Source organism: Bos indicus x Bos taurus, chromosome 13 (assembly GCF_003369695.1).
Source record: "Bos indicus x Bos taurus breed Angus x Brahman F1 hybrid chromosome 13, Bos_hybrid_MaternalHap_v2.0, whole genome shotgun sequence".
Taxonomy (NCBI): Eukaryota; Metazoa; Chordata; class Mammalia; order Artiodactyla; family Bovidae; genus Bos; species Bos indicus x Bos taurus.
In genome coordinates, this window is record NC_040088.1 from 50345388 (window position 1) to 50372365 (window position 26978).

Genomic DNA, 26978 nt, shown 5'->3' on the forward strand with positions numbered 1-26978 from the left:
GAAATTTGATCGCAGAGATTTTCATCTGTGTATCAGTTAATTACAGCTACTGACACAGTCACAAGAGTCCCATGCCTTAAAAATAACTTGTTTTTTAGAGGTTTGAGCACTATTAAAAAAATGATTATGAATGTAATTCATTGTTTAGTCGCCAAGTCGTGTCCGACTCTGCAACCCCATGGACTGGAGCTGGCCAGGCTCCTCTGTCCGTGGGTTTTCCCAGGCAAGAATATAAATGTAATACTTGTTATTAAATCTGGGTAACAGATAAACAAAATAATCCATTATCTTATTATATATCCAAAAATTATATCTATGTCAATAGCTTAATATATGTATCATGGACATGTGTGTATATATGCATATATTCTAGTATTCTTAGATACACAGATACCTTCCACTTTTTAAATTAAGGTGGAAAATGAGATATTCTTTAAAAACTTAAAGATTTTTTTAGAAACCTAATGCAACATATTTGTAAATAAACCTTTTCTGAAGAAAATGCTTTTAACTTCCAAGCACAAAATGATGCTTTCAAAGAAACGTGCCCATACTAGTAGGTGGGCACACTAGTATGTACTCTTGGACGGAGTACATCATGCTGAGAATTTATTTCAAAAAAGAAATGTCAGTGCTGCTGATGTTCATTTCTGAAACAAAAGCCTTATTTATCTGTCCAGATCCCAATCTCTTACACCTACTGAATTTAAACTTGCTGCTGATACTATGAAAAACAGTATAGAGGTTCCTCAAAAAAGAGTTGCTATATGATCCAGCAATCCCATCCCTGGGCATATATTCAAACAAAACTGTAATTCAAAAAGATATGTGCACCCTTATATTCATATCAGCACTATTCACAATTGCCAACACATGGAAACAACCTAAATGTCTGTCAACAGATGAGCAGATAAAGAAGATGTGCGTATACACAGTGGAATACTGCTCAGCCGGACTCTGTGGGAGAGGGGTGGGGGGATGATTTGGGAGAATGGCAATGAACCATGTATAATATCATATAAGAAATGAATCGCCAGTCCAGGTTCGATGCCGGATACAGGAAGCTTGGGGCTGGTACACTGGAATGACCCAGAGGGATGGTATGGGGAGGGAAGAGGGAGGGTGGTTCAGGATGGGAAACACGTGTACACCCGTGGTGGATTCATGTTGATGTATGGCAAAACCAATACAATACTGTAAAGTAATTAGCCTCTAATTAAATTTAAAAAATAAAAATAAAAGTAAAAAGAGTAACGCCATTTGCAGCAACATGAATGGACCTAGAGACAATCATACTAAGTGAAGTCAGAAAGAGACAAATACCATATGATACTCCTTACATGTGGACTCTAAAATGTGACACGAACTTATCTGTGAAACAGAAATGGACTCAGAGGGCAGACTGTCAGTAATGTAATAGTCATTCCAATGCCATTTCATAATCACTAAGCACAGATTTTTCATTTTGGCAACTTCTTTACTTAGCCTGAGAAGGGAAATCTGTTAAAGCCCTCTGTCAGCCCCGTCTCCTTTCCCCAGACCCAGGAAGGTTTGCCTCAGGGCACCCACTTCCCAGGCACCAACATGGCTTCTTAATCCAGCTGTGTGATCCTTGGGTAACAAGGCTTAATTTCTCAGACCCCCTAAGTATTCTTTTCTGAAACATGGAAATGAGGACTAAGTGTATCAACATGCAAAATATTTATTTTGGTGCCTGCTTATAGGAAATGCTTAATAAATGTCAAGTATTGCTTTGTGCCAACCTGCTAACATGTATCACACTGCGTTTTGATGATATGACTGAAAACTTTTCCAACAGGCAGTGAACTGATAGGAAGACTGGCAATAATACATACTTACTTTGATTCCTTCCCTCAGGACAGTGCTTAGGACATACCTGGGACTCAAAAATTGTGTTGAAAGAATGGGTTAAAAAGGCAAAGAAAAAATATAATCATTGTGTGTGTATATATATATAATGTAACAAATATTTGCCTTTTAAAAAATTGTGTTTACTTAGAGGATAATTGGTTTACAGTGTTGGCTGCTGCTGTACAACAGTGTGCATCATCGCACATCATTATACATATATTTAGACCCCTTGCTCTTGGACCCCACCATCCCACCCCTCCAGGTCATCACAGTGCGCCGAGCTGGGCTCCCTGTGCTGTGCCGCAGTCTCCTACCAGCTGTTTTACGCCTGGTAGTGTATATGTGTCAACGCTGTTCTCCACTTGTCCCACCCTCTCCTCCACCCACTGTGCCGTCTCCTCTCTGCGTCTGTGGCTCTATTCCTGTAGGTTCATCAGTACCGTTTTTCTAGATTCTGTATATCTGACAATATACAATGTGTTTTCTCTTTATATTTGCCTTTTTAGTTGACTATACATATATGAGAAGCTGCTGTTGTAGAAAAAAATGCATTAAATCTTCAAAAACATTAATCGTGAACTTGGCAGCCAAACTATATATAGGTGAAGTACTCCCTTTGGGTGGAGATATGTGTAGCTGGGCCATCAGAGCAGTGTTGTGGAATTTTAAGTGTTAATTCCTTAAGATAGATATGGCTATGCCTGTAATGATTAATTAGGTCATTAATTAGGAGGAGGGAGGAAGTGAGATTCAGATCAATAGGCCCATAAATTTTTTTCCTAAGAGAAGGCAGATGGTCAAGTAAAAGTAATCACATCACGCACTGCTCAGTGGAGGAAATCCTGGAATGGTAGTCCAGATGCCCAGGGTCTAGCCTTAGCTTTATTCCTTAGTGCCTTACCTACACCACACGGATCCCTTCCCTTCCTGTGGTCCTTAGGTCCTTCACTGCACAGTGGTGACAAGATGGGTAGTTCTCAAACCCTGGCATGCACAGCAGAGTCACCTGGCAGGCTTGTTGAAACAGACTGCAGGGCCCCGCCTCCAGAGTTGCTGACTTCATAGGTCCAGGTGGGGTCTGAGAAGGCGCATTCCTAACTGATGCTCCCAGTAGTGATGCTGTTGATGTGGAGACCACACCTGAGGACCAGTGAGCGAGACGCGCGCTCGGGTGTGCCACCCCAGTTCCACAGTGTTACCACGTAAGGGATGAGTTTCTCTTTAATTGACGCTCCTCCTGAGACAACTAGATTCACAGCAGTTGTAAGAAACGACGGCTCCCAGTGCACTTTATTACCTAGTTTTCCTCAGTGGGAAGTCCTGCAAGACTACAGTGCAACATCACAACCAGGATAATCCGTCTTCCTCAGACTGCCTGAGTTTTATGTACTCATCTGCATGTGTATGTGTACTGAGTTCTATGCAGTTTTATCCCATGTGTAGCTTCCTGTATCCATCACCATAGTCCAGAAACACAGCAGGTCCATCAGGATAAGGAAGAAGAGACCAACTTTTAACAAGTTATCTCAGCTGACTGTTCCACTGGGCTAAAATCATCTACCAAGCTGTAAACATTTTTGTCTGACCATCTGGTTGCTAATATACAAAGTGAATGAATTCCTCTCCTCCCATGCATTGTCTGTTACAACTACAGCCAAATGCCAACTACATCTAGAAAAACATCTATTTCCGCTTTATTGACTATGCCAAAGCCTTTGACAGTGTGGATCACAATAAACTGTGGAAAATTCTGAAAGAGATGGGAATACCAGACCACCTGACCTGCCTCTTGAGAAACCTGTATGCAGGTCAGGAAGCAACAGTTAGAACTGGACATGGAACAACAGACTGGTTCCAAATAAGAAAAGGAGTTTGTCAAGGTTGTATATTGTCACCCTGCTTATTTAACTTATATGCAGAGTACAGCATGAGAAATGCTGGGCTGGAGGAAGCACAAGCTGGAATCAAGATTGCCAGGAGAAATATCAATAACCTCAGATATGCAGATGACACCACCCTTATGGCAGAAAGTGAAGAAGAACTAAAGGGCCTCTTGATGAAAGTGAAAGAGGAGAGTGAAAAAGTTGGCTTAAAGTTCAACATTCAGAAAACTAAGATCATGGCATCCGGTCCCATCACTTCATGGGAAATAGATGGGGAAACAGTGGCTGACTTTATTTTGGGGGGCTACAAAATCACTGCAGATGGTGACTGCAGCCATGAAATTAAAAGATGCTTACTCCTTGGAAGGAAAGTTATGACCAACCTAGCTAGCATATTCAAAAGCAGAGACATTACTTTGTCAACAAAGGTTCATCTAGTCAAGGCTATGGTTTTTCCTGTGGTCATGTATGGATGTGAGAGTTGGACTGTAAAGAAAGCTGAGCTCAGAGGAATTAATGCTTTTGAACTGTGGTGTTGGAGAAGACTCTTGCAAGTCCCTTGGACTGCAAGGAGATCCAACCAGTGCATCCTAAAGAAGATCAGTCCTGGGTGTTCATTGGAAGGACTGATGTTGAAGCTGAAACTCCAATACTTTGGCCACCTCATGCAAAGAGTTGATTCATTGGAAAAGCCCCTGATGCTGGGAGGGACTGGGGGCAGGAGGGGAAGGGGACAACAGAGGGTGAGATGGTTGGATGGCATCACCGACTCAATGGACATGGGTTTGGGTGGACTCTGGGAGTTGGTGATGGACAGGGAGGCCTGGCGTGCTGCGGTTCATGGGGTCGCAGAGAGTTGGACACGACTGAGCGACTGAACTGAACTGAACTACATCTAGCTTCACTTCCTTTACTCTTTTATTTGCTTGTATTTTCCTACTTTCAGTATATAGTTTTTGCTATTGTGTGACAGAAATAGACCCCATGAAGCACAGTTGTGTATAAATGTGTGCAAAGATGTAGCTTATTCTCCTAAATTGACTTGTTCCTAGAAAACTGCTTGGGGTAAAACCAAACCACAGTTGCAGATAGTATAAAGCTGGGCAGTTTAAAGACACTAAGGTGAATTACTTTATAAAGCAATAGTTAATTATCTGAGTTTATTATTTTTAAAAGTTTGGATTTGGAATTGGCAAATAACTGTATTATAAGAGCCTTTACTATTTTAATTCAAATAGTGTTTTTAGTTCTATAATGTATAGAAGTACATATTTGTGTGCACAGCTAATACACATATTTTAACTTATGATGCCTGACCAATATTACAACTGAGAAAAAAAGTGAGAACTTTTTATGAGCCCATATAAAGACATCCATACATGCACAGATGTCCTATACCACTCCGAAAATCTGATGATGTACATAAAGCTGGAAAATTTTCATGGTTTTTTCCTTCATGCCATATGGTGGCATATTAATATAATCAACTCCAAATGCAACATACTGTACTTTTGTTTATGTAATGAAAGTTTTCTAAAAGCTCAAGTATAAAGTAAATTTTTACCTATTATATCTTCAATGTACTGGATCGTTCATCCTTTCTTAAATAATTGCTGCAATTGATCTCATCTATTAAGTTTGAGGTCAGTATTCTCAAATTTAGTTTTTACTAAATGTATACAAGAAAGAGATGCTTTTAAAATAAACTACCCCCACGTCCTGCATTCAGCCCTACCTGCCCTTGGGCTCAAAGCACTTCCAGGATAATAAATAATGGTTGAAAAAAACTCTTAGGCGTCCTCTCTGGCCCCAAACTTGCCTCTAGCATACAGTCTCCAGCTGTTTCACAAACACTACAACATTAGCACTGATTTAATTTGACCTAGATCTTTGAAATGCTAATATTCTTTAAAAAAAAAAAAAAAAAGCAACATTACAGAGAACCCATTGTGCAGACTGAGAAGAATGTGCTACATAGAAATTGGTTTGTTTTTTACTTTATCTGTTTACTTTCTGGGCTTCCCAGGTGGCGCAGCTGGTAAAGAATCTGCCTGCTAGTACAGGAGATGCGAGAGATGTGGGTTCGATCCCTGGAGTAGGAAATGGCAACCCACTCCAGTATTCTTGCCTGGAAAATTCTATGGACAGAGGAGCCTGGCCAGGGCTACAGTCCATGGGGTCACAGGGACTTGGACATGCCTGAGCACATGCTGGCTATGTACTTACTAGTTACTAAAATTTTAAGTTCTAGGATATATTTCTTCTATCAGATCTAAATTAAGTATATACTTTAATGAGTAAAAGAATTATATAAACTATGCACTGTTTGAAAAATTAGAAATAAAACTACTCATAACAGCAGCCACCATTAACTGATCTGCTACACATGCCACGAACTTCTTCATGTGCTTCTCACAATAATCCTAGTAGGTATCTTGGTAGTATCACCATTTTAGAGATGGGAAATGGATACAAAGACTAAATAATTTCCAGGTTAAAAACAGTACTCTTGCCTGGAAAATTCCATGGACAGAGGAGCCTTGTAAGCCACAGTCCTGGGTTCGATCCTCTGGAGAAGGGAATGGCAACCAACTCCAGGGATGGAACCCAGGGTTATCCAGTGAAAGTGAAGTGAAGTGAAGTCACTAAGTCGTGTCCGACTCTGCAACCCCATGGACTGTGGCTTACAAGGCTCCTCTGTCCATGGAATTTTCCAAGCAAGAGTACTGGAGTGGGTTGCCATTCCCTTCTCCAAAGGATCTTCCCAACCCAGGGATAGAACCCAGGGTTATCCAGTAAGGAGTCTTTAAATAGAAAAATGATGCAATGAGGTGATGTGCAGGTCAGTGGATGAAAATGTGGGGACCAGGGGCTTGCAGGAACCTAAGCCTGCATTTCCGCTGAATTCACGAATTCAGTATTTGCTGTGACTTCATAGACTATGACACCTGTGAATACTGAGAATCCACTGTGTGTTAAGCCCTGTCCTCTCTGGGAAGTTCTAGCTTCGTGTCTAGTTTCCCGCTGGATATCTGGATGTCCCACAGTATTGCAAATCCAACATGTGCACAAATGGAGCTCATTCCCCTCCCCAGACCCCTGCCCTCCATGACTTCCTCATCCTGAGACCCTTATCCCCAGAATAATACCATCTTCCTCAAAGCAAATACGCAGGAATCATCCTGGGGTTTTCTCCTTCATGTTCTCCATCCAGTAGAGAAATCCTGACCCTCTCACCTCTGGATTCCCGCCAGTCTTCTCCTTCCCTCTGTCACTAATTTACAGCCTCTCTTATTCTCTAACCTGAATGACGACAAGTCCCCTAGGTGACCTCCTGTCCAAGTCTTTGCCACACCCCAACTCTGCTGAAGGGATACTTCGAAAGGCACCACTTAAAAAAAATTGCAGTATAGTTGCTGTGAAAAGTGAAAGGGAAGTGGAAGTGTCAGTTGCTTAGTCATGTCTGACTCTTTGCGATCTCATGGACTGTAGCCTGCCAGGCTCTTCTGTCCTTGGGATTCTCCAGGCCAGAATACTGGAATGGGTAGCCATTCCCTTCTCCAGGGCATCTTCCCGACCCAGGGATCGAACCCAGGTCTCCTGCATTACAGGCAGATTCTTTACCGTGGGGTTGCAAAGAGATGGGGAACATGAAGGAGAAAACTCTAGGACGATTTCTGCATTATATAAGGTGCATAGATGTACAACAGGGTGATTCAAGATTATATTCCATTTATAGTTATAAAATACTGGCTCTACAGGCTTGCCAGGAAGCCCAGTGACTAAGACTCCATGCTCCCAATGCAGGGGGCCTGGGTTCGATCCCTGGTCGGGGGATCAGATCCCACATGCTACAAGTAAAGATCCTGCATGCCATAACCAAGACTGAAGATCCAGCGTGCCACAGCTAAGACCCAGTGCAGCCCAATAAATGAGTATTTGAACGTGAGCTCTGTTCCCCATTTGTACAGTACATCCTTGTAGCTTATTTTATACCTAATGGTTTGTACCTCAGTCTCCTCCCCTTAGCTTGCCTCTGCCCTCTGCCCTGTTCCCACTGGTAACTGGTCTGTTCTCTGTATCCCATCAGCCTGTAGAGGCGCCGGTTTTAGTACTTACCTACTCATCTACAGAACGCACTATTTCTCTCTGAAGCTGCTTCGGCAGAACAACAGAATCCTAATTTCCCTCTCCCCTCCCTCCTGCCTGTTCCTTTTCCCTTCTCCACATGTGCCATCAGAGATCCTTCTGAAACGCTAGTCACCTTGTGCCACCCCTCTGCTTCCATGCCTCTTCCTATCACATCCGCAGTTAAAGGCCCAAGAGTGCGACCCAGTCAGGCCCTCCACCACCTCTCTGATCTCACACCCTCCTCATTCCACTCCAGTCACACCGGCTGTCCTGCTCCCCCTTCAGCCCACTGGACATGCTCCTGCCTCAGGACCTTTGCACCTACTTCCCCTCTGCCTAGAACTTCTCTCAGGTAGCTGCCAGGATAAAGAATTCATAACACAAATGATTCTGCTAAAAGCTTACCTCCTCGGAGAGGCCTCTCCCAACTTCCTCATATAAAATCACGCCCTCGTCCTCAGCCTACTCTCCACCTGTCGGCCTGTGTCTTTTTCCAGGACTCATCAACCACTGACACCAGGTGTTAACTGTCTGCAGCCACATCTAGTAGCTTCTGTCCATATTTTCCCTGTGAAACGTGAGCGAGAAGACGTCCTGTCCTTCACATGTATGTCCTCATGCTCACCCCACTCGTTTCACGGGGAAGATACAGACAAGCCCTCAACACAGGGGGCCCGGGTTCAATCCCTGGTCCAAGAACAAGATCCTGTGTGCTGCACTAAGAATTTCCAAGCTGCTGCTAAAAGATTTTGCATGCCACAATGAAGACTGAAGATTCCTCATGCCATAACTAAGACCCAGCGCAGCCAAGTAAACAAATATTAAAAAAACCTAATAGTAAGTTACATGTGTAACAGCCATTAATGCCAAATAGATGGAATAGTTGCCAAAGCCATTTCATTTGATCAAATTAGTACTTGACAATAAACAGGATTCGAACACAAACCTGCAGATGTGTTAACTAAAATCTCCAAATTGTTTTTACAAATGAAACAAAAATGTTGACACTGATATAATTACTGATATAATCCAAGTATGAAGGGAGTTGGGGTTATAGCCATCGTTTATGGAAGTCGCACTATGTTTAACCTTTCCAGTAATTCCACAAGGTAGCTAGTATCATCTCTTTCTCTCTCTCTCTTTTTGGGTTTAGATGAAGAAATGGCACCATATCCAAGTCCGTGAGTCCTTGTCCTTTGAAATAAAAGACTTTTTTGCTTTAGTCTCCCAGGCCTCCCTGAGTCTCAAAAAGCTGACTTAAGAGTTAATGATTGGGCAAAAAGTGGGCAGAAGCCCTAAATAGACATTTCTCCAAGGAAGACATAAAGATGGCCAAGAGGCACATGAAAAGATGCTCAACATGAGTCATTTTGAGACTAATGCAAATCAAAACTAAAATGAAGTATCAACTCACACCAGTCAAAACGGCTATCATCAAAAAACCCACAAACAATAAATGCTGTAGAGGGTGTGGAGAGAAGGGAACCCTCCTACACTGTTGGTGGGAATGTAAATTGGTGCAGCCACTATGGAGAACAGCAAGGAGGTTCCTTTAAAAACTAATAGAGCTACCATATGACCCTGCAGTTCCGTTTCTGGACACATATGTGGAGATAAAGATAGTCCAAAAGAATACATGCACCTCAGTATTCATTGCAGCACTGCTTACAACAGCCAAGACACGGAAGCAACCTAAATGTCCATCCACAGGGGAATGGATAAAGAAAATGTACATATACACAATGGAATATTACTCAGCCATTAAAAAGAATGAAATAATGTCATTTGTAGCAACATGGACAGACCTAGAGATTGTCATACTGAGTGAAGTAAGTCAGAGAAGGAGAAATATTGTATGACATCCCTTATATGTGGAATCTTAAATGATACATACAAACTTATTCACAAAAAAGACTCACAGACTTAAGAGAACAAATTTACCAGGTACCAGGGGGAAGGATCGGGAGAAGGGATAGTTAGGGAGTTTGGGATCGACATGTACACACTGCTGTATTTAAAATGGAAAGCCAACAAGGTCCTACTGTATAGCATGGGGAACTCTGCTCAGTTTAATGTGGCAGCCTCGATGGGAGGGGAGTTTGGGAAAGAATGGATACATGTATATTTACGGCGGAGTTCCTTTGCTTTACACCTGAAACTATCACAACATTGTTTTTTAAAAAAAGTTAATGATTGAGAAATGTGAAAATGTAGAAGCAAAGAATAGCTGTTGGGCTGGGAAACTAGTAATGATTTAGACTATAAAGCAGCCACATAGCAGAAACAACCAACTCCCAGTTCTTGAAAGATATAAAGGCTGGATACACATTCCTAAATTGTTTTTACAGGAAGCAGACCCCCACCAGATGAAAACTGCCGACCGTAAGAACAGAGAAGCTAGACTGATTGAAACCAGAAGGTTGATGATGCTTGAGACGTCATCTTGATGCCAACCAATCCTAGAACTGTGCACGAGCTGATCTTCTCCCCTGCAGCCCCTTCCCTGAAGCCATCAGGGAGTTCAGAGCATTTGAACATGGGCTGCCTGTTCTCCTTGTTTGGCAGCTGCAACAAATGCTGCACTTTCCTTCACCACAACCCTGCATCAGTAGACTGGCTTCACTGCATGCAGGTGAGCAGAGCCAAGTCTGATTCAGTAACAGAAACTGAGCCTTAGAGATATTAATGACTTTGCTTGTGACAACACTGTTGTCAAAGCGAGGAGTTTATTTAGAGTCTATAGACACCAAAGCTCATGTTCGTGAAAACAGACACCATCCAAAACATTCATGCTGACAGCCTGTGGAATTTTTAACTCAAAAACTTTCAAAACAAATCCTTCATACCATGAAATCACTAAGACAGTAGCAGTGGCTACTGGTGACACCTGTCTGTTTTGCCTATGCACTCTGACACACGGAATTATCATCTAGTCAGATCTGCTCACTGGTGGCCTCAGCAAAAAACGTTTAAATGGCTTCAGCTCATTGGTGACGGACACTTACCTAAGCTTGACCTCGTGTTGGATCTTTCTATTATTGCATGCTTACTGGGATTGTTTAAGACAGAGCGTTTGGCCAGTGAGATGTCGGCGGTGACCCTTGTGATGGAAATCCTGTTGGCGAAAAAGCAACAGAAGATCTGAGGTTAATCACTGAATAAAAGGGGACAGAAATGCATACTCCAAACTCATCCAAGTATGATACATGAAGTGAAGTGTGAAAGTTACTCAGTTGTGTGTGTCCGACTCTTTGCAACTTCATGGACTATACAGTCCATGGAATTATCCAAGCCAGAATACTGGAGCGGGTAGCGTTTCCATTCTCCAGGGGATATTCCCAACCCAGGGATCGAACCCAGGTCTCCCACACTGTGGGTGGATTCTTTTACTAGCTGAGCCACAATATAGACCATATTTTCAACAAAGAAATGTTAGGGCACTTAATCATTCATTTTTCTCTTTAAACTTTTTATTTATCTTCTGTTGGGGTATAGCTGATCATTCATTTTAATTCTGTACCTACCTAACTCAGCATGTATCGGTTGCTTACCAAGTGCCAGGCATGCCCTCAGCATTATCTCATTACCCAGATTAACTCATTAAATCATTCTAAAAACTTCAGTGGAGAGGATATTCTCCCACTTTTGTTGATGCAAAAAAAAAAAAAAGAGCCATGGGTAGATTGTTTATCTAGGGCTATACTGTTCCTAAAAGTGATGAAGCTGCAATTTGAACCCAGAACTCCAGAGAGCCTATATTCTTAGCCCCTGTGCTGTAATCCCTCCTGTAAGTATGGTGCTGTGATTGGCCTGAGGAATAAATAAGAACAAGACAAACAAGATCTTCTCTAAGAGAGCCGAGCAGCAGAGATGGGTCGTAAATAAGAAATTAATACAGTAGTACAGGTTAAGAGGACTGTTCTGAAGAAGACCCAGAGCGTGTTGTGACAATCATGAGTCAAGGAGTGGGGAGTCATTTCAAATAGGGTAGACATGGGGACAACAAAATTGGGAGCTGGGCAGAGTAAATGACTTAGGCTGGAGACTGGGCTGAACGAACAAGCCAGCAGCAGGGAAAATGTGGAGTAAAACGGCTCATCAGGCCTCTGAAGGTGGTGGTGGAGGGGGCACGAAAAATAAGAGATTTGGTTAAAAGTCTGTTCCACAGTTCGACCCCTCCACCTCCCCTTTATTACATCAAGCCACGAGGTGGCCGTCCTTTTCCTGTGTGGTATAAGACCACTGACTGGTCTAGTCTCTCCAGGAAGTAAAATAGGGTATCTGGCCAGGGGGTGCTACAGAGAGCAGGGACAGAGAGAAGAAGAGGATTCGAAATGTTGAGCCCCCAGTCCTCTTCCTCATCCTAGAATTTTGGTAGCCAAGGGTATATCCCCTAGGTGTCAGAATGGAAGATTCTTCTCTGGGGGAATCTGACCAACAAATAGAAAAGACCCAAAGAATAGGCTTTGGGGGTTTCCCATGGAGACTGCCCAGTGGGGCTGTCCTACAGGGAACACTGTGTCTTACGAGCACAGAATCTCCAGTTGATTATTTGATGTTCTGTTATTATACTTGAGCACACCAGTCATCCCTGGGCATCTCAGGAGAACTCCTCACATGAGAGACCAAGACAAACAGAAAAACCACCTATGACTAATGCCCAAAGCTGAATGCTAAGACATGATTATACCTACAAAACTAGAACAAAATTCTATTTAAAGACTCAGACTAAGAAAGCATTTTTGGAGATTAAAAATATAACAGTAGAAATGAAAATTCAAAAGAGGGGCTGGAAGACCAAGTTAAGGAGATCTTCTAAAGAGTAAAACTGAAAAGACAAAGAGATGGAAAATAGGAGAATAAAGGCATAAAAACTAGAGAATTACCCAGGAAGCTCAACTTCCAGTAAGAGCTCCAGGAAAAAGAGGGCAAGGAAAACACGAGAGAGGAAAGTTAAAAAAATAGAATTAAGAGTCTGATTTTCCAAATGGAAAGGGGGAGCCCAGCAGAAAGCTTGAAACTTCCACATCAAGACATGTTCTTGTAAATGTCATGACGCTAGGCACAAAGAAAAGCCTAAAAGCTTCCAGAGGAAAAGGTGGCTCCCCTACAAAGGGTCAGGAATGGAAATGCTTGCTCTTCTCAACAGCAGCAACAGTTGACACAACACTATAGATCAACCACACTTCAATAAAAAATATTAAGATTGGAACCCCCCCCCCCAAAAAAAAAACCCAAAACACATAACAATGGAGACAGAAGGCAATCGAGCAAAAATCCTTACAAATTCTGGGCAGGGGACAGGGAATTATTCCAATCAGAATCCCATAACCATTTTAACCATTTATCAGTTAAATAAGAGGGCTGATTAAAGGCATTTTAAAAGACATTCAGGGTCTCAAAAGTTTTAATGTCCTCTTTCTAAAGAAACTGTCAGAGGATATTGTTGACAAAAATGATGGAGGTGAATCTTGACAGAGATCAGCTGATCTAGGGAAAAGGGGTTCACACCCCCAAAAAGGTGGTGATAGGCATAATGAGCAGAGCTGTCTCATAGTGACATATATGCACTCAACACAGAGACAAACCACCCAGGCCGGGGCAGGACAGGACATTCCTGGAGAGAGGTTCGGGAAGACACAGCCGAGGGACACCTGGATGTGTACGAATCTATTGTGAGGAACTTGAAACAACGAGGGGAAGAGCGTGCGGCTGGACTGGCACCAACTATATAGAAAATTAAGCATGTGTGAAAAGCAAAATTATTCATCTCATAGATGCCACAAAGAAAACACATCAGAAAAAGTAATGCGAATATATGACATGGCTCATTGAAATCTTATTTACACGGTCACAATGCATCCAAAATATAGAACCAGCCAAAATTATGATGTACCTGTTGGGAGAGTGAAGGATGAGATGGATGCAGGTGTGTAGATGTGAGAGACACAAACAGGAGGAATATGCATGAGGCAGCTAAATAGTCTTCATCGGAGGAAGTCCAGAGAGAATCCTATCGGTGAGTGAAGCATGTGATGTAGAGGCAAGGACTGAAAACTGAAAGAGTTAAAAGTGGTTGCCTCTGGAGAGCAGGACATTCGGTAAAGTGTGGAAAGGGAGTTACTGGCTTTTGCAAAATAAAACTCTGTTGATTTATATACTGTAACCTTTACTGTGTACAGTTTCCTGAATTTGGACCAATTCATAAAGTCCTGTCTCCACCATCACATTCATGACATGGAACAGTTCCATTAGCTTCCTGACCCCACCCCTGTCAATCACGGGCTGTTTTCTATCCCTATGGTTTTGCCTTTTCCAGAACATCGCTGTAGCCTCTTGAGCTGAGCTTCTTTCACTCTGCATAAGGGATCTGAGATTCACTCATGATGTTGTATCAATAGTTTATTCCTTTACATTGTGGAGTAGGACACCTATTTACAAAAATTAAGTGCATTTGATTAAGTTTGTTGTATAAAGAGGACAATTTTACTTTACATGGAAAAAGCAATAACCAGAAAAGCAATATTAAACCCAGCCACTAATATTAAACAGTTTCATTTTGACTTCCCAAGGCATTCACAAGTTGAGTTCAGATGACAGGTGTTCAGCAATTCTTTAAAAATGTCTTTATTTATTTGGGGGTTGGGGTGGTAGAGTAGAGTGATGTAACGATATTCCTTTCAGCGCCTGCATGGCATGGAGGGTATCGGTCATTCCACACAGACTTATGAAGTGCCTACTAGGTGGAAATCTTCATTCAGAGCACTATTATGGAACTCAGATTCTTGTGGGGTGGAGGGAGGCAGGGATATAGACAGAGTCTGATGTCAGGTGGCATTAAATGCCATCAAAAACACAGTGCAGGACAAAGGAATGAAGTTGGGTCATTTGTAGAGATGCTGATGGACCTAGAGTCTGTCATACAAAGTGAAGGAAGTCAGAAAGAGGAAAAACAAATATTGTATATTAAAGCATGTATGTGGAATATAGAAAAAAGTACAGATGAACCTAGTTTCAGGGCACGAACAGAGACGCAAACGTAGAGAACGGATGTGCGGACACAGGGGGAATGGGAGGGTGGGATGAACTGGGAGATGAGGTTTGACATAAATACACCATGTGGAAAATAGAAAGCTAGTGGGAGCTGCTGTATAGCACAAGGAGCTCAGCTCAGCGCTCTGTGATAACCTGGAGGGGTCGGGTGGGGTAGGCTCAAAAGGGAGGGGCGCACGCACACACGCGCACACACACATGCACACACACACGCACACGCACACAGACAGCTGATTCATGCTATTGTACAGCAGAAACTAACAGAACATTGTAAAGCAAGTATCCTCCAATAAAAAAATTATGCATGACAATAAGGACATATGGGGATGCTGTGGGTAGGGTTTTGTATGCAGAGAAGGAGTCAGGACCTGAAGTGCTGGGCATTAAACCAGGACCCCTGAGTGGGACCCAAGGCCTGCTGAGGACCAGGATCTAAAGAGCCCTGGACACTCACTGGGAGACAGGCTGCCCCCTGACAGAGACGCCCTGGGGATACAGTAGTGACAAGACACACAAAACCAGGCCGGAAGCCCCTCACAGTCAGCCTGGGGGGATTCAGCCAGGGGACAGGATTTTCTTTAATGATCCAACTTCCTTTCTGCCGCACAGGCTTTGTTTTATCCGCACATGGTATTACTTGGCTGGGCTTCCACTGCCCTGCTTGTGTGGTTTGCTCTATAGGCTGCAGGCGGAGAGCTACTGTTCCGTTGCAACTCCTTAAGTGATGCTTCTGGAATCGTCACTGCTTGAGGTTCCACCAAAAAACAGACCCTGAAAATCCTAAAGGCAAAAGCCTGGGGACAATTCAGTGTAGAGGAGTGGTCCTCAACACTTGCAGTGTTATCAAAGCTGCCTGAGAAGACTTTACAGTTAAATCAAGTCCCATCCTAGACATTGGGCTTCACTTAATCACAGGTGGGATACAAGTCCATGACTTTTTTTTAATTAAAAAAATTTTTTTGGCCATCTCCTAAGTTCGCTACATTTTAAAACCTCTGCTGGTTTTAAATCGGCAGCCAGGATAGACAACCACAGGTTCAGAAGAACCTGCCACACATCTAAGTACGTTTTCCACACGACAAAGTGATGTCATGTTTCCCAGCACTGATTTCCAGTAAGACTCCTTAGCACAGGGTTCACCACGGACCCCTCCCTACAGAATTCAGTACACATGCCAAACGCTTCTGTGACAAGACCTGACATTTTCAGAATCGCTGGAGAGGACAATTGAATTCATCACTGATGGTGGCTTTCCTTTCTTGCCCCCAATTTCCTTGTTAATTTACCTGTCATTGTCCTACTAAGTGAACAGGAAGATTGCTTTGTTCACGGGGTGACACGGTTGTTTAGGGTGGATCTGACTGAAATGGGCTTGTCCAGTGCACATAAGAGAAAGGACAATGAGTCATCATCTCTTCTCTGACATGACACACTTAAGGCTATTTTAGCAATGAAGGTCTTGATTCTGACAACTTTCCAGGGCATCAACACATGAACCTAACTGGGTTTTAGCACAAAAAATAATTCCTATCAAGAATCTTTTTATCCCCAATCCTTCCTTTCATATTTTCTCCCTCTTGGGCTTTACATTTTTTTTAAAAAAATATACTTTGTTGAGTTTTCCCTGGTGATCCAGTGGTTAAGACTTCACCGTTCCAATGCAGGGGATGTGGGTTCAATCCCTTATCAGGGAACTGGGATCCCACATGCTGTGTGGCATGGCCAAAAAAGTATTTTGCTTAATAGATAACACAGGAGTGATTCATTTTCCCCTCCTATAACTGCATATCTATTTAGGATTAGCCACACTCATACTTGTTATGAGTTTCCACCCTCTGTGGCTGTCTGGCCAACCAGAAGCAGACAGTGTGTGATTTACTAACTCTGGATGTCTTGCCTTGAGTGAAAGAGTCAATGTTTTGCATGACTTTATTGAAATTCTGCTTTACAGACCCTATTCCTTCCTCTGAAAGTGAAAGTGAAAGTTGCTCATTCGTGTCCAACTCTTTTCGACCCCATGGACTATATAGTCCATGGAATTCTCTGGACCAGAATACTGGAGTGGGTAGCCGTTCCCTTCTCCAGGGGATCTTCCTAACCCAGGGATCAAACCCAGGTCTCCCACATTGTAGGCAGATTCTTTACCAGCTGTGCCACAAAGGAAGCCCAAGAATACTGGAGTGGGGAGCCTATTGCTTCTCCAGTGTATCTTCCTGACCCAGGAATTGAACCAGGGTCTGCTGCATTGCAGGTGGATTCTTTACCAACTGAGCTAACAGGGAAGCCCCTTCCTTCCTCTGAGGATTTTTAATTGGTGATCACAGGCCTATAGTGGTGAATTCCAGTTTTAAGAATTCAGAGGAACCATGGCAGGTCCATTCATAAAGCCACATGGCAACTAGTTTGGGCCAGAAACAGAAGACTGATACAACACTGAAAATACTGTCTTTGTTTCTTAAATGAAATCAATCTGGATGGCTAACACTGTAGAACATGGGTCCATGATGCACCCTGTAGCTGGAGTCTATCTTCCAAGTTCAAAACTTAACTCAGGTTGAAATAGAGGTCAGGGAACCCATCTCATTCCCCCATCTTTGGCATTTAGAAAAGAGCAGTGGGTTAACTCAGTCATAGAGAGTAAAGTGCCCGGTCTAGCAGAATTTTCTGGGTAAGTAGGTTCATGTAGACAATTCTAAATGGTGATAAATGACAAAGTCAAGAACACAGAAGTGAAAGCTACATGGGCCCAATTAGAGGTTGGGCCAGAGCCTAGACCAAGCTGAAGGCCCAAAGATCAAGCTGTGATTCCCAGCATGAGATAAATTATATTTTATAAACCATGCAAAGCAAAACTATCTACTGAGGAACATCTGATTAGGAAGACTCTGATTCTAAAGTCTTTGGTTTTTTATTTTGGCTGTGCTGGGTCTTCACTGTGGGATACAGGCTTCTTTTTGAGTGTGGCATGCAGGCTTAGTTGCCTCGTGGCATGTAGGATCTTAGTTCCCTGACCAGGGACTGAACCTGCGTCCCTTGCATTGGAAGGATGATTCTTAACCACTGAACCACCAGGGAAGTCTCGTGAAGGCTTTTTTGAAACACAGATTCTAGTTTTCATTTTCTGTCTCTTTCAGTCCTTTGCTTTCAGTTCTACTACTATTCCAGTAGTCATGTATGGATGTGAGAGTTGGACTATAAAGAAGGCTGAGCTCTGAAGAATTGATGCTTTCGAACTTTGGTGCTGGAGAAGACTCGAGAATTCCTTAAACAGCAAGGAGATCAAACCAGTCAATCCTAAAGGAAATCAATCCAGGATATTCATTGGAAGGACTGATGCTAAAACTGAAGCTTCAATACTTTGGTCTCCTGATGCAAAAACTGGCTCATTGGAAAAGACCCTGATGCTGGGAAAGACTGAGGGCAGGAGGAGAAGGGGGCAGCAGAGGATGAGATGGTTGGATGGCATCACTGATTCAATGGACATGAGCTTGAGCGAACTCTGGTGGTTGATGAAGGACAGGGAAGTCTGGTGTGCTGCAGTCCATGGGGTCACAAAGGGTCAGAAAAGACTTTGCAACTGAATTGAACGAACAATATCCTACTATAAAAGCTCCCCCCTTTGCCCTGCCTCCCCTACTGATTCTGGCTGTGGAATAGATTTTGGTCCTTGTCTTTGAAGAAACAGTTCAACAAAGAGACAAAATTTATTGGAAGCACAGTATGTATGGAAAGCACATGGGGGAACCTGGAGTAAGCTTGCACAATAGAAAGTTGCTTATTGGGGCAGTTTTCCAGGTTGTCTCTGGCTAATCATCTCGCTTGTGCCCAACTCTGGTCTTTCAAAGGGCAGCAGGATGCCAGCTTCAGGTGTTCAGCCTGGGGCTTATCTAACTCCTACCTCATGACCAGAAATCAATATAAACATGAAACAGTCATGAAAGCTGGTGTGTTCAAGGAAGAAAGTGAGAGATTTAAAAGAACAGTGAAATCTACAGATTCCATTTACTGCACTTGTATTGCCAGACAGGAAAAGGAAAGGAATGTGGAGAAGAGAGGCACCCAGTGTGTCTCATGAAAGATGCAGAAATACACCCTAGCTCTGTCTGCTCCCAGGTTCCCATTAACCTATGCTTAGTTTACGTTTGGAAGCTTCCAGTTTAGACTCCAATCCTATCTTTGATGCTTCTGAAGTTGGCTGAAACGTTACTATGGTGCCTACTGGTTATTTGATTCAAGGCTGCCATTCAATACACCCCCAGTAAACTCAATGAAGCCAAGGCCCTTGTCTGATTTTGCTCCTCACAATACCTGGCTCAGCAGAGAAGGGGAAGGCCTGTGACAGCTGTGTGGGTGGAGATGGGGAATGGGATCCAGCCCCAGGTAGAGGGTTGGCCATCGCTCACAGTAACAGGAGAAAAGGCAGAACATTCAGGCAAATAAGCAAGGGGGTGGGTGTGCAGCTGGTGGGAACACCTGGATAGTCTCCTCTGCTTGCTTCGTTTGCTCAAAGCAACAGGAAGCCAGTTCACCAGGAAGCTCGAGAGGAGAAGGGTTTGATGAGAAAGGAGATGCTGTGAAAGCCTTTTAGAAGAGTAGAAAAGTGGATGGAAGAGGCACACAGAACATAACTCCTGGGCAGCACCGAGGGCCAGCTCGTCGTGAATTCAGGGGGAGACTCGTCAGCAGGGGTGTGACCAAATTCAGCTACAGACACAGGTGTAGGAACGGAGAGCTGAGGTTGTGTGGACTAAGTATGATAAATATGTACTGAATCAGATCGAACTGAATGGAACTTACATCCTGTCACCACAGAGGCTTGAGAAGCCAGTGTTCTCTTAGGATCCACCCGCCTGTTCCACCCAGCTTTCAGTTTCATCATCTTTAAGGAAAAGATCCACAAAACCCAGAATTCTGAAATACTCACCGCCCTTCGAATCTGTGTTTTAAAAAATCGAACAGTGCTTTTTGCATCATATCTGTGACCTGCAATTGAGCAAGCAATAAGACATGAAAAAAACATTACTAATTATGATAAAACAGTCTTATTCCTCTTAATGTTAAAAATCCAGGAGTCCCATTGGGAAAAAGTAGCATGTGAGGGTCGCTCCCTTTTTCTGTGGCTGAGCTTTGATATATTAACAATGAAAAAAGACAAAGTTCCCCAAACTCACTCTTGGAGGGACTGTTAACAACATTGCAAGGGGCCTCCATCATTCTCCATTTGACACTCTCTCCCCAGACTGAGTCAACTGTGGTATGCATACATCTCCAAGGCAACAAAACGGAACAGAACTGTAGCAATGTACCCCGTGGCTTGAAAACAACGTGCTTTGCTGCCACCAGCTTTTTTCCCAGTTCAAGAGTCAGGAGAGGGAGGTGTGCAAGGTCAGGTCAGCATGCAAGGTCAAGGATGCGCCAGAGGGCAGCTACCTACCTCATACCCCTTCAGAGAGGGGCCCACCAGGACCACAGGTCGCATAGAAGGGACCACATCATACGGAGGGGTGTGCTCTGTCTGCAGAGAGAGGAGACGCCTTCAGATGGTTAAAAGGCAGAGGGAACTCAAATATATAAGGCACAAACTGTTCTTTCTCAACTCTGTGATACCAGGCACTAACTTCCCAGACACTGCCATTCTTTTTGCACTGGCTTCTTTTTCTAAATAAACCCAACCCAAGACTGGGTGGTTTTATTTCCTTCATGTTTCAAAGTGACTGAGTTGTCTACAGTTTTCTGGCTCTCCTCAAATGCTCCTGATGTTCCTAATGCAGGAGGGGCTGCTTTTGAACAAAAAAACTAGTTAGAACAGACAAAAACATGCCTCATGCAGGAGAGGTGCTTTTAAAAGCTTGACCGGAGGTTAATACTGCTTTTCAGATGCATTTGAGTTTTCTCAAGAGTGGAATGATCAGACCTCATGTGGTTAATGACAAAGGAAAGAAAGGTCTTTGGGTCTTAGATGTTGGTCTTACCTGGATAAAACCTTGGTCTTTTGTGACCAAATACTCGACAGTTTCTGTTTTGCTGTGAGAGTTTGGAGGAGCCTGCATGCTTGTTTCAGTAAATGGAATCATGATCACTCTTCACAGCTGATGGATTTATATGTTTAGATTTTTGGTTTCTATCCTTTGGAACTTAAACACTTATAATGTCAGGTTTATGGGTCTTGGAGGGAAGCTGCTTCTGATGCGTTAAAATGCCCGAGCAGGCCTCCATGGCCTCACAAGGCTCACTGTCCTCCTGCAGTTCTCATGTGCTTCTCAAGAACTGGTTAGGAGGTGTTTCCCTTACATAACTAACTCATTCCCTCCCACAAGAATTTCTTTCTTTTTTAGAAGAGCAGGGGGAGGACCTAACTTTGTAGCCATTTCTAAAACTTGCAACAATTTTCAGCTCTTCTGCTTCTAATACAATAATGACAAAAAAGATTTTCCCCCAAATTAGATAACTTATTTTTTTAAAGATCTTAAAATTGGCTATTTTAATAGAGGAAAATGTTAAAGTGACTGGGGAAAAAAATGACTTCTTTAATGTAGAAGACAACTATGGCCTAAGACACAGATAAACAAATCATGCTGGCAGGAGTCTTCCTGCACTAAGTGTCTGAAAAATACATATATGTTAAGAATCACCCAGACCAAAAGAAAAATCTTCTCTGAACTACTGGAAGAATTTTGTCAACTTATTGTAAGCGTGAATGCCATTTTTGCATCAGGCTGTCGTTCAAGAACACATTACTGTTGCTTAAGATGGCCCTTTACCAACTTTCTGACTTGGATCGAATTTACTTTGCTTGGGGCATGGCGAGGGGATGAAAAAGCATTTCAAATTCAAAAGTTTCCATTGGAGTTTTGCCCATAGTCATGGACGATAGAATCGGAGGGGAGAAGATATGACTGTGACTGTGCTGTCTCAAATTTTACTGCTGAAAGCTTTATCTAGTGCTCAAAATGAATTTTAATAGATACAATCAAGGTAGAATACATTTTTAAACAGAAAAAAAACCAACCAACCAACAAACCCAAGACAAACATAATACAGTGACAGCACAAAGGCCACACAAGCATCACTCTAAAAGCAACCTAAAACATGGAAAACAGTCTTACTGCATCTCAGGTTGTTTTTTTTTTTTTGGTTTTGAAAAGTCTATATTGAAGCTGACCACATCATTAACAACATAAGAAGAATGAATACCTGTGCCGAAGGCATCATAAGCATATTCATGAGATTATGACATGAAATTAATTCAGCAAAATTATTCAGTTATTGCATTTATACCACCTGGGATCAGATTGAAAATATTTAGAAGCCAAGTCCTTATAACTATGCGGTCTAAGAATACCTTTTCCATCATTATAATTAGGAATATCAGTTGCATGCATTTTAGCTTCCAAGAAATTTTATTTCAAGTCTTTAAATATTCAGTGGCCCAGTATTAGATGGGTCTTGGGTTCCTTTGATTTGTGACTGCCAACTATTAATAGCAATGCTGCTAATCAATCAGCTTCTTCATCAGTAGGGTAGCTACAGAAATTACCTTATTTGATGGAATATTGGAACTTTATACCCTATGAATCAGGACACCATCCTTTTTTATCTGTCCTCTCCTGCTAAGTGTAATTTGTTCAAATTATTTAGTGGAAGAATTACAATAAACATTTTTCATGTTTTGGAATTTAGGAGTCCGCAAACTTCAGAAAAACCTATCAATAAACACGGTTTTCATTCATGTTCCTGTTGGGTAAAGCTCGGAGCAGCTGAGCAATGCTGAATTTTTAGGTTTCTGCTGCTCTGAACCCTGTCAAGTCACCTGGCTCTAAGTTTTAGCGGTGACAAGAAGAAAGGACCAGAGAAATGGACCCACTGTCGTGGATGGATAGTTGGCTGTGGCTTTCGGTGGTCACACAAAAATCCAGGGGTTTTAATTTTTGCTTGGAGTATCTCGGTCTTCCACAATGAAAGCAAACACAATTTATTTTTTAAAACAAAACAAAACAAAACATAGTTCAGCATCTGACACCTCATTGATGACTCAGTTCCTCCACAGGGCAGAATCCTACTGTACAGAAGAGAAGGGCTCAGGGTGTGGAGAGCTGGAGGCAGAGGAGGTTCGACTCCATGCCCACGTATGTCGTGAGAGGTTGTGCTGGACTTGCTGACATTAGAAAGAATGACTCTAAAGACAGCACAGCACAACAGGCGGTGGACAGTGGTATATAAAAGAAAGAAAGGAGTGGGGATTGTGGACGGGGAGATTATCCTCAAAAAATAATGCTTCAGAGCTACAAAATGTGCTTGGAAGAAACAGATTTTGGAGTCAAGAGAGCTCAGCAGTACCCTAGTTTGCAGTCAGGGAACCAAGAGGATCACTGGGTAGCATCTTGGTTGGCCAGTGGCAAAGGCTCTACGCACAGCCACCGTGTCACCGTCCGATGGGTGGGATGCTGAGATCTGAGTGACGGAGGAGGCAAGAACATGGGGAGAGGATTTATATATGACAATAGGAAGAACTCACAGTAGACCGCCAAAACAAGCCTGCAGTTTCCACTGGTCTTGTTCATCTGCAGATTTTGCACCTAGTGGATTAGAAGTTTAAATAACTGACTAAATTAAAAATTGAAGAATTGAAAAAAAAATTTTTTTTTTAGTACAAGCTATGTATCTGGATATCATAAATCAGAATCTAATAATGGTTTTTCATATGCTTGATTATCAGTTAAATTTCTGGAGGAAAGAAAGTGATAGAGACAGAAGCATGCACGAGAGAGGTGCATTACAAATGGAGTCTTCAGCATTGGACGTTCCTAGAATGTTGGAACGAATGCCCTTGGTGGTAGCTGTTATTCCATCAAAAAGGCTAGGTACTGTAATGGTGCTTCCACAGGTCACTCACTGAATTTAGCTGGTCTGAATGGACTCAATTAGCTGCTTGATACATTCTTTTCTTAGGACAGAAATGATCGTGTTGAATATTAACTGTGGGACTGAATGCTAATGATGCCAGGGGCAGGATAAACACAGCTTATGTCAATGTGAACTTACCGATTTCTGCTTCTGCTTAGCTACAGCAGCATGGAAAAGAAACAAAGAATAACAAAGCATGCATGTTATTGGCTTTATCAAGGACGCAGACAGTCCACAGGACTAGAAATGTGACGCAGTGCAGTTGAGCGCGTGGACAGACGCAAGCTTGGAAGTTCATGTTACCTTCTTAAAGAAGGGCATTCTTTTCTCTTTGGAGTGGGGTGACGTTACACTGTTTGCACTGGGTTTAGGGGAGCGGTGGTTTGCTGGAATATCATTGTCTTCTGCATCTAAGCCAGTAGCATCTATGTCTATAGCTATATACAGACAAACAATTCAAAAATCATCAGGTAGACGGGAGAGGAAAAATTGGTTATCAAAAAAATAAAATGAAAAGCAAACAAAACTAATCACAGTCAAAGATCTATCACACAGTGCTAAGCACAGTCAACAAAGTAAAGTTTCAAGGTCAAACACATAAAGAATGTCATCAAATTAAAGATCCTCTCATAATATCTGTGTGCTTGGATACATTGGTTTCACGCTCAATCTATTGAATAAGATTTTGTTTTTAGAAAAACAAGTTTTTTAATTTGTAGTTTCAAATATAATATTGATATTTTCCAAATCAGCTGTCAGGACAGAAAACCTTCAATTCTTCCCATAGCTTAGGCCAGCTTTCAGATAATCAGCAACCTTGATCACTTAATGCCTCCAATTTCTTCTTGAGCTTGGCTGAACATAAGGGCAGTGTGAAATGGTTCACTGAAATTATAAAAGGCATGCGAGGGACAGAGAGAACAGAAAATCCTAAATCCAGTGACATAAAGAAGTTATACACAAGACAAATGACTCTAGAGGGTCCCAGGATGGACCAGATGGAAATGATTTCACCATGATCTGGGCACTCTTGAGGCAGGTCTGATGGAAAACTAATTAGAAGCCACTGGATGTGATGACCTCCAAATGAATTTTATACCACAGCCTAAATTGCCTCCTGATGATTTTATATAAATTCGCTGGATTTACATGAGAGGCAGCAGCAGAAGGGCAGTAAAACCCAAGGGATTATACCACTGATCTCCTCATCTGGAGAATGAGGGGTTTAGGTCTGTGGTTTGACATGCTTTCACCTTTTAAACTCATTGGCTCTGAAAACAGAGCACTGAAAAATTAACATCTTCAATGAAAAAGATTCATCATCTCCCTATGAGGTTTATACAATGCATCCACATGCAATCACTACAGAATTTGATCCATGGTAGAAACCAGAGCTGGTAAGTATTTGCATAATCAACGGCAACTCTCTTATTTCTCAAGACTGAAAAGATAAATTCTCAGAGTTGAAGGGACTTGTTTTTGGCAAAAGCTCAGTATCTGCTTCTGCCTCTCTGGCGCTATATGCTCCACCAGGCTGCCTCTCCAGCTAAGATCCTGCAATGATCCTGGTGCTCTCATCCAGTTCCCTAAGCTTCCCGAGTAGGGTCATGTCCTCAAGAGTCAGGATTCAGGAAGACATTATGGAGTTGAGCCCACTAGAAAATTATTCTGTCCTTTAGATGGGATCAAGTAGAAGAAGAAAAGAAGAAATCAACTTGTCCCAGGAAAACCTCATATTACGTATGTCACTCTCTCTCTCTTTTCATGTCGTTCTCTTAACATAAACCACAGTCCATTCAGATTTAAGGACCAAATTACTCTCGTGAAAGGACAGACAGCTTGGTGTTTCAACACCGTAGCTTCCATGCCCTGTGAAACACTGGCTGCCCTGGCTCACGACAGGCACCGTGAACCTTTCCAAATGACCGGAGATCATCCAAAAGCCGTCACGTTATTTTTCAATGTTGAAGTTATTATGGATGTTAGATGATTCACTCAGCCTTTCAAAAATGAGCTGTCTTGTTGAATTGTTCCTCTTTATTTGATTAGGTCGAAATACTGGGATGGAGCAAACACCTGGCAGTTAGCACAGTGTTGCAAATATCAGCTCTTGCGTGCATAAAGCTGAGGTCGGGTGCTCTTTCTCCATGAGTCATATGGTCTGAATTAATTCCTGGTAGGTAGTTAGATATGCCCAGTAAATATGTCTTTCTCTTTATCCCATCTGTGCCTTTGGATAAGCTCTAGGATCAGCATGTGTTGTACAACAGAAACATTATGAAACATGCCCAGTGATTTGAACTAATGCTGACGTGTACACCACCCATTGAGGCTCTTCCTTGAATCTCAGTTTAGGGAGCATGTTATTCGTGTCTTCCTGCATAAGATGGAGAGGGTGTGGGTCAGGTTTTCATTAGTCCCACAGTACAGTGGTCTGCCACCATTTGGGGACCAGGAACCAGTTTTGTGGGAAGACAATTTTTCCATGGACCTGGTCGGGGGAATGGTCTGGGGATAACTGAAGGGCACTGCATTTATTGTGCACTTTATTTCTATTTTGTGGTAATCTCAAGATATTATGTCTTGACTTTAGGGGTTAGGGTTCACACTCCTATGAGAATCTAATGCCGCTGCTGATCTAACAGGTGGAGCTCAGGTTGTAACGTGAGTGATAGGAAGTAGCTGTAAATACAGATGAAGCTTCGCTGGCTAGCCTGCTGCTCACCTCCTGCAGTACAGCCCAGTTCCTAACTGACTAGGAATCCCTGCTATAGTACGTCTTAATCCAAATCAAGGGCTTCCCAGGTGGCTCAGTGGTAAAGAATCCACCTGCCAATGCAGGAGACATGGGTTCCATCCCTGGGTCAGGAAGATCCCCTGGAGAAGGAAATGGCAACCCGCTCTAGTGTTCTTGCCTGGGAAATCCCATGGACGGAGAAATCTGATGGGCTACAGTCCATGGGGTCACAAGAGAGTCTGACACGACTTAGCAACTAAACAACAGCCACCCAAATCAGTTTCCCTTTTGGTGGTCAATTCCAATATGCTCTACCTTTCTAATCTGTTATTGGACTTATAAAGGCTACATTCAAGGGACAGTACCCTTGACAGCCTCTCTGAAATTGAGGGTACTCA

At 42.6% G+C, this 26978-nt stretch overlaps 1 protein-coding gene across 7 annotated transcripts in view; it reads right to left on the bottom strand.

Annotated features, from left to right (window-relative positions):
- The window catches only part of CACNB2 (calcium voltage-gated channel auxiliary subunit beta 2), a 427802-nt gene that overhangs the window by 10280 nt on the left and 390544 nt on the right, over positions 1-26978 (bottom strand). For 6 of the 7 annotated variants that reach the window (XM_027559821.1, XM_027559814.1, XM_027559816.1 and 3 more), the window contains 4 exons: positions 24147-24280; positions 20374-20454; positions 19864-19922; positions 10892-11001 (listed from right to left, as the gene is read on the bottom strand). In XM_027559821.1, the coding sequence (XP_027415622.1) occupies positions 10892-11001; positions 19864-19922; positions 20374-20454; positions 24147-24280 (384 nt within the window). Of the gene's footprint in view, positions 1-10891; positions 11002-19863; positions 19923-20373; positions 20455-23981; positions 24002-24146; positions 24281-26978 lie in introns of all 7 variants that reach the window. The other variant, XM_027559817.1, reaches the window with a different exon arrangement.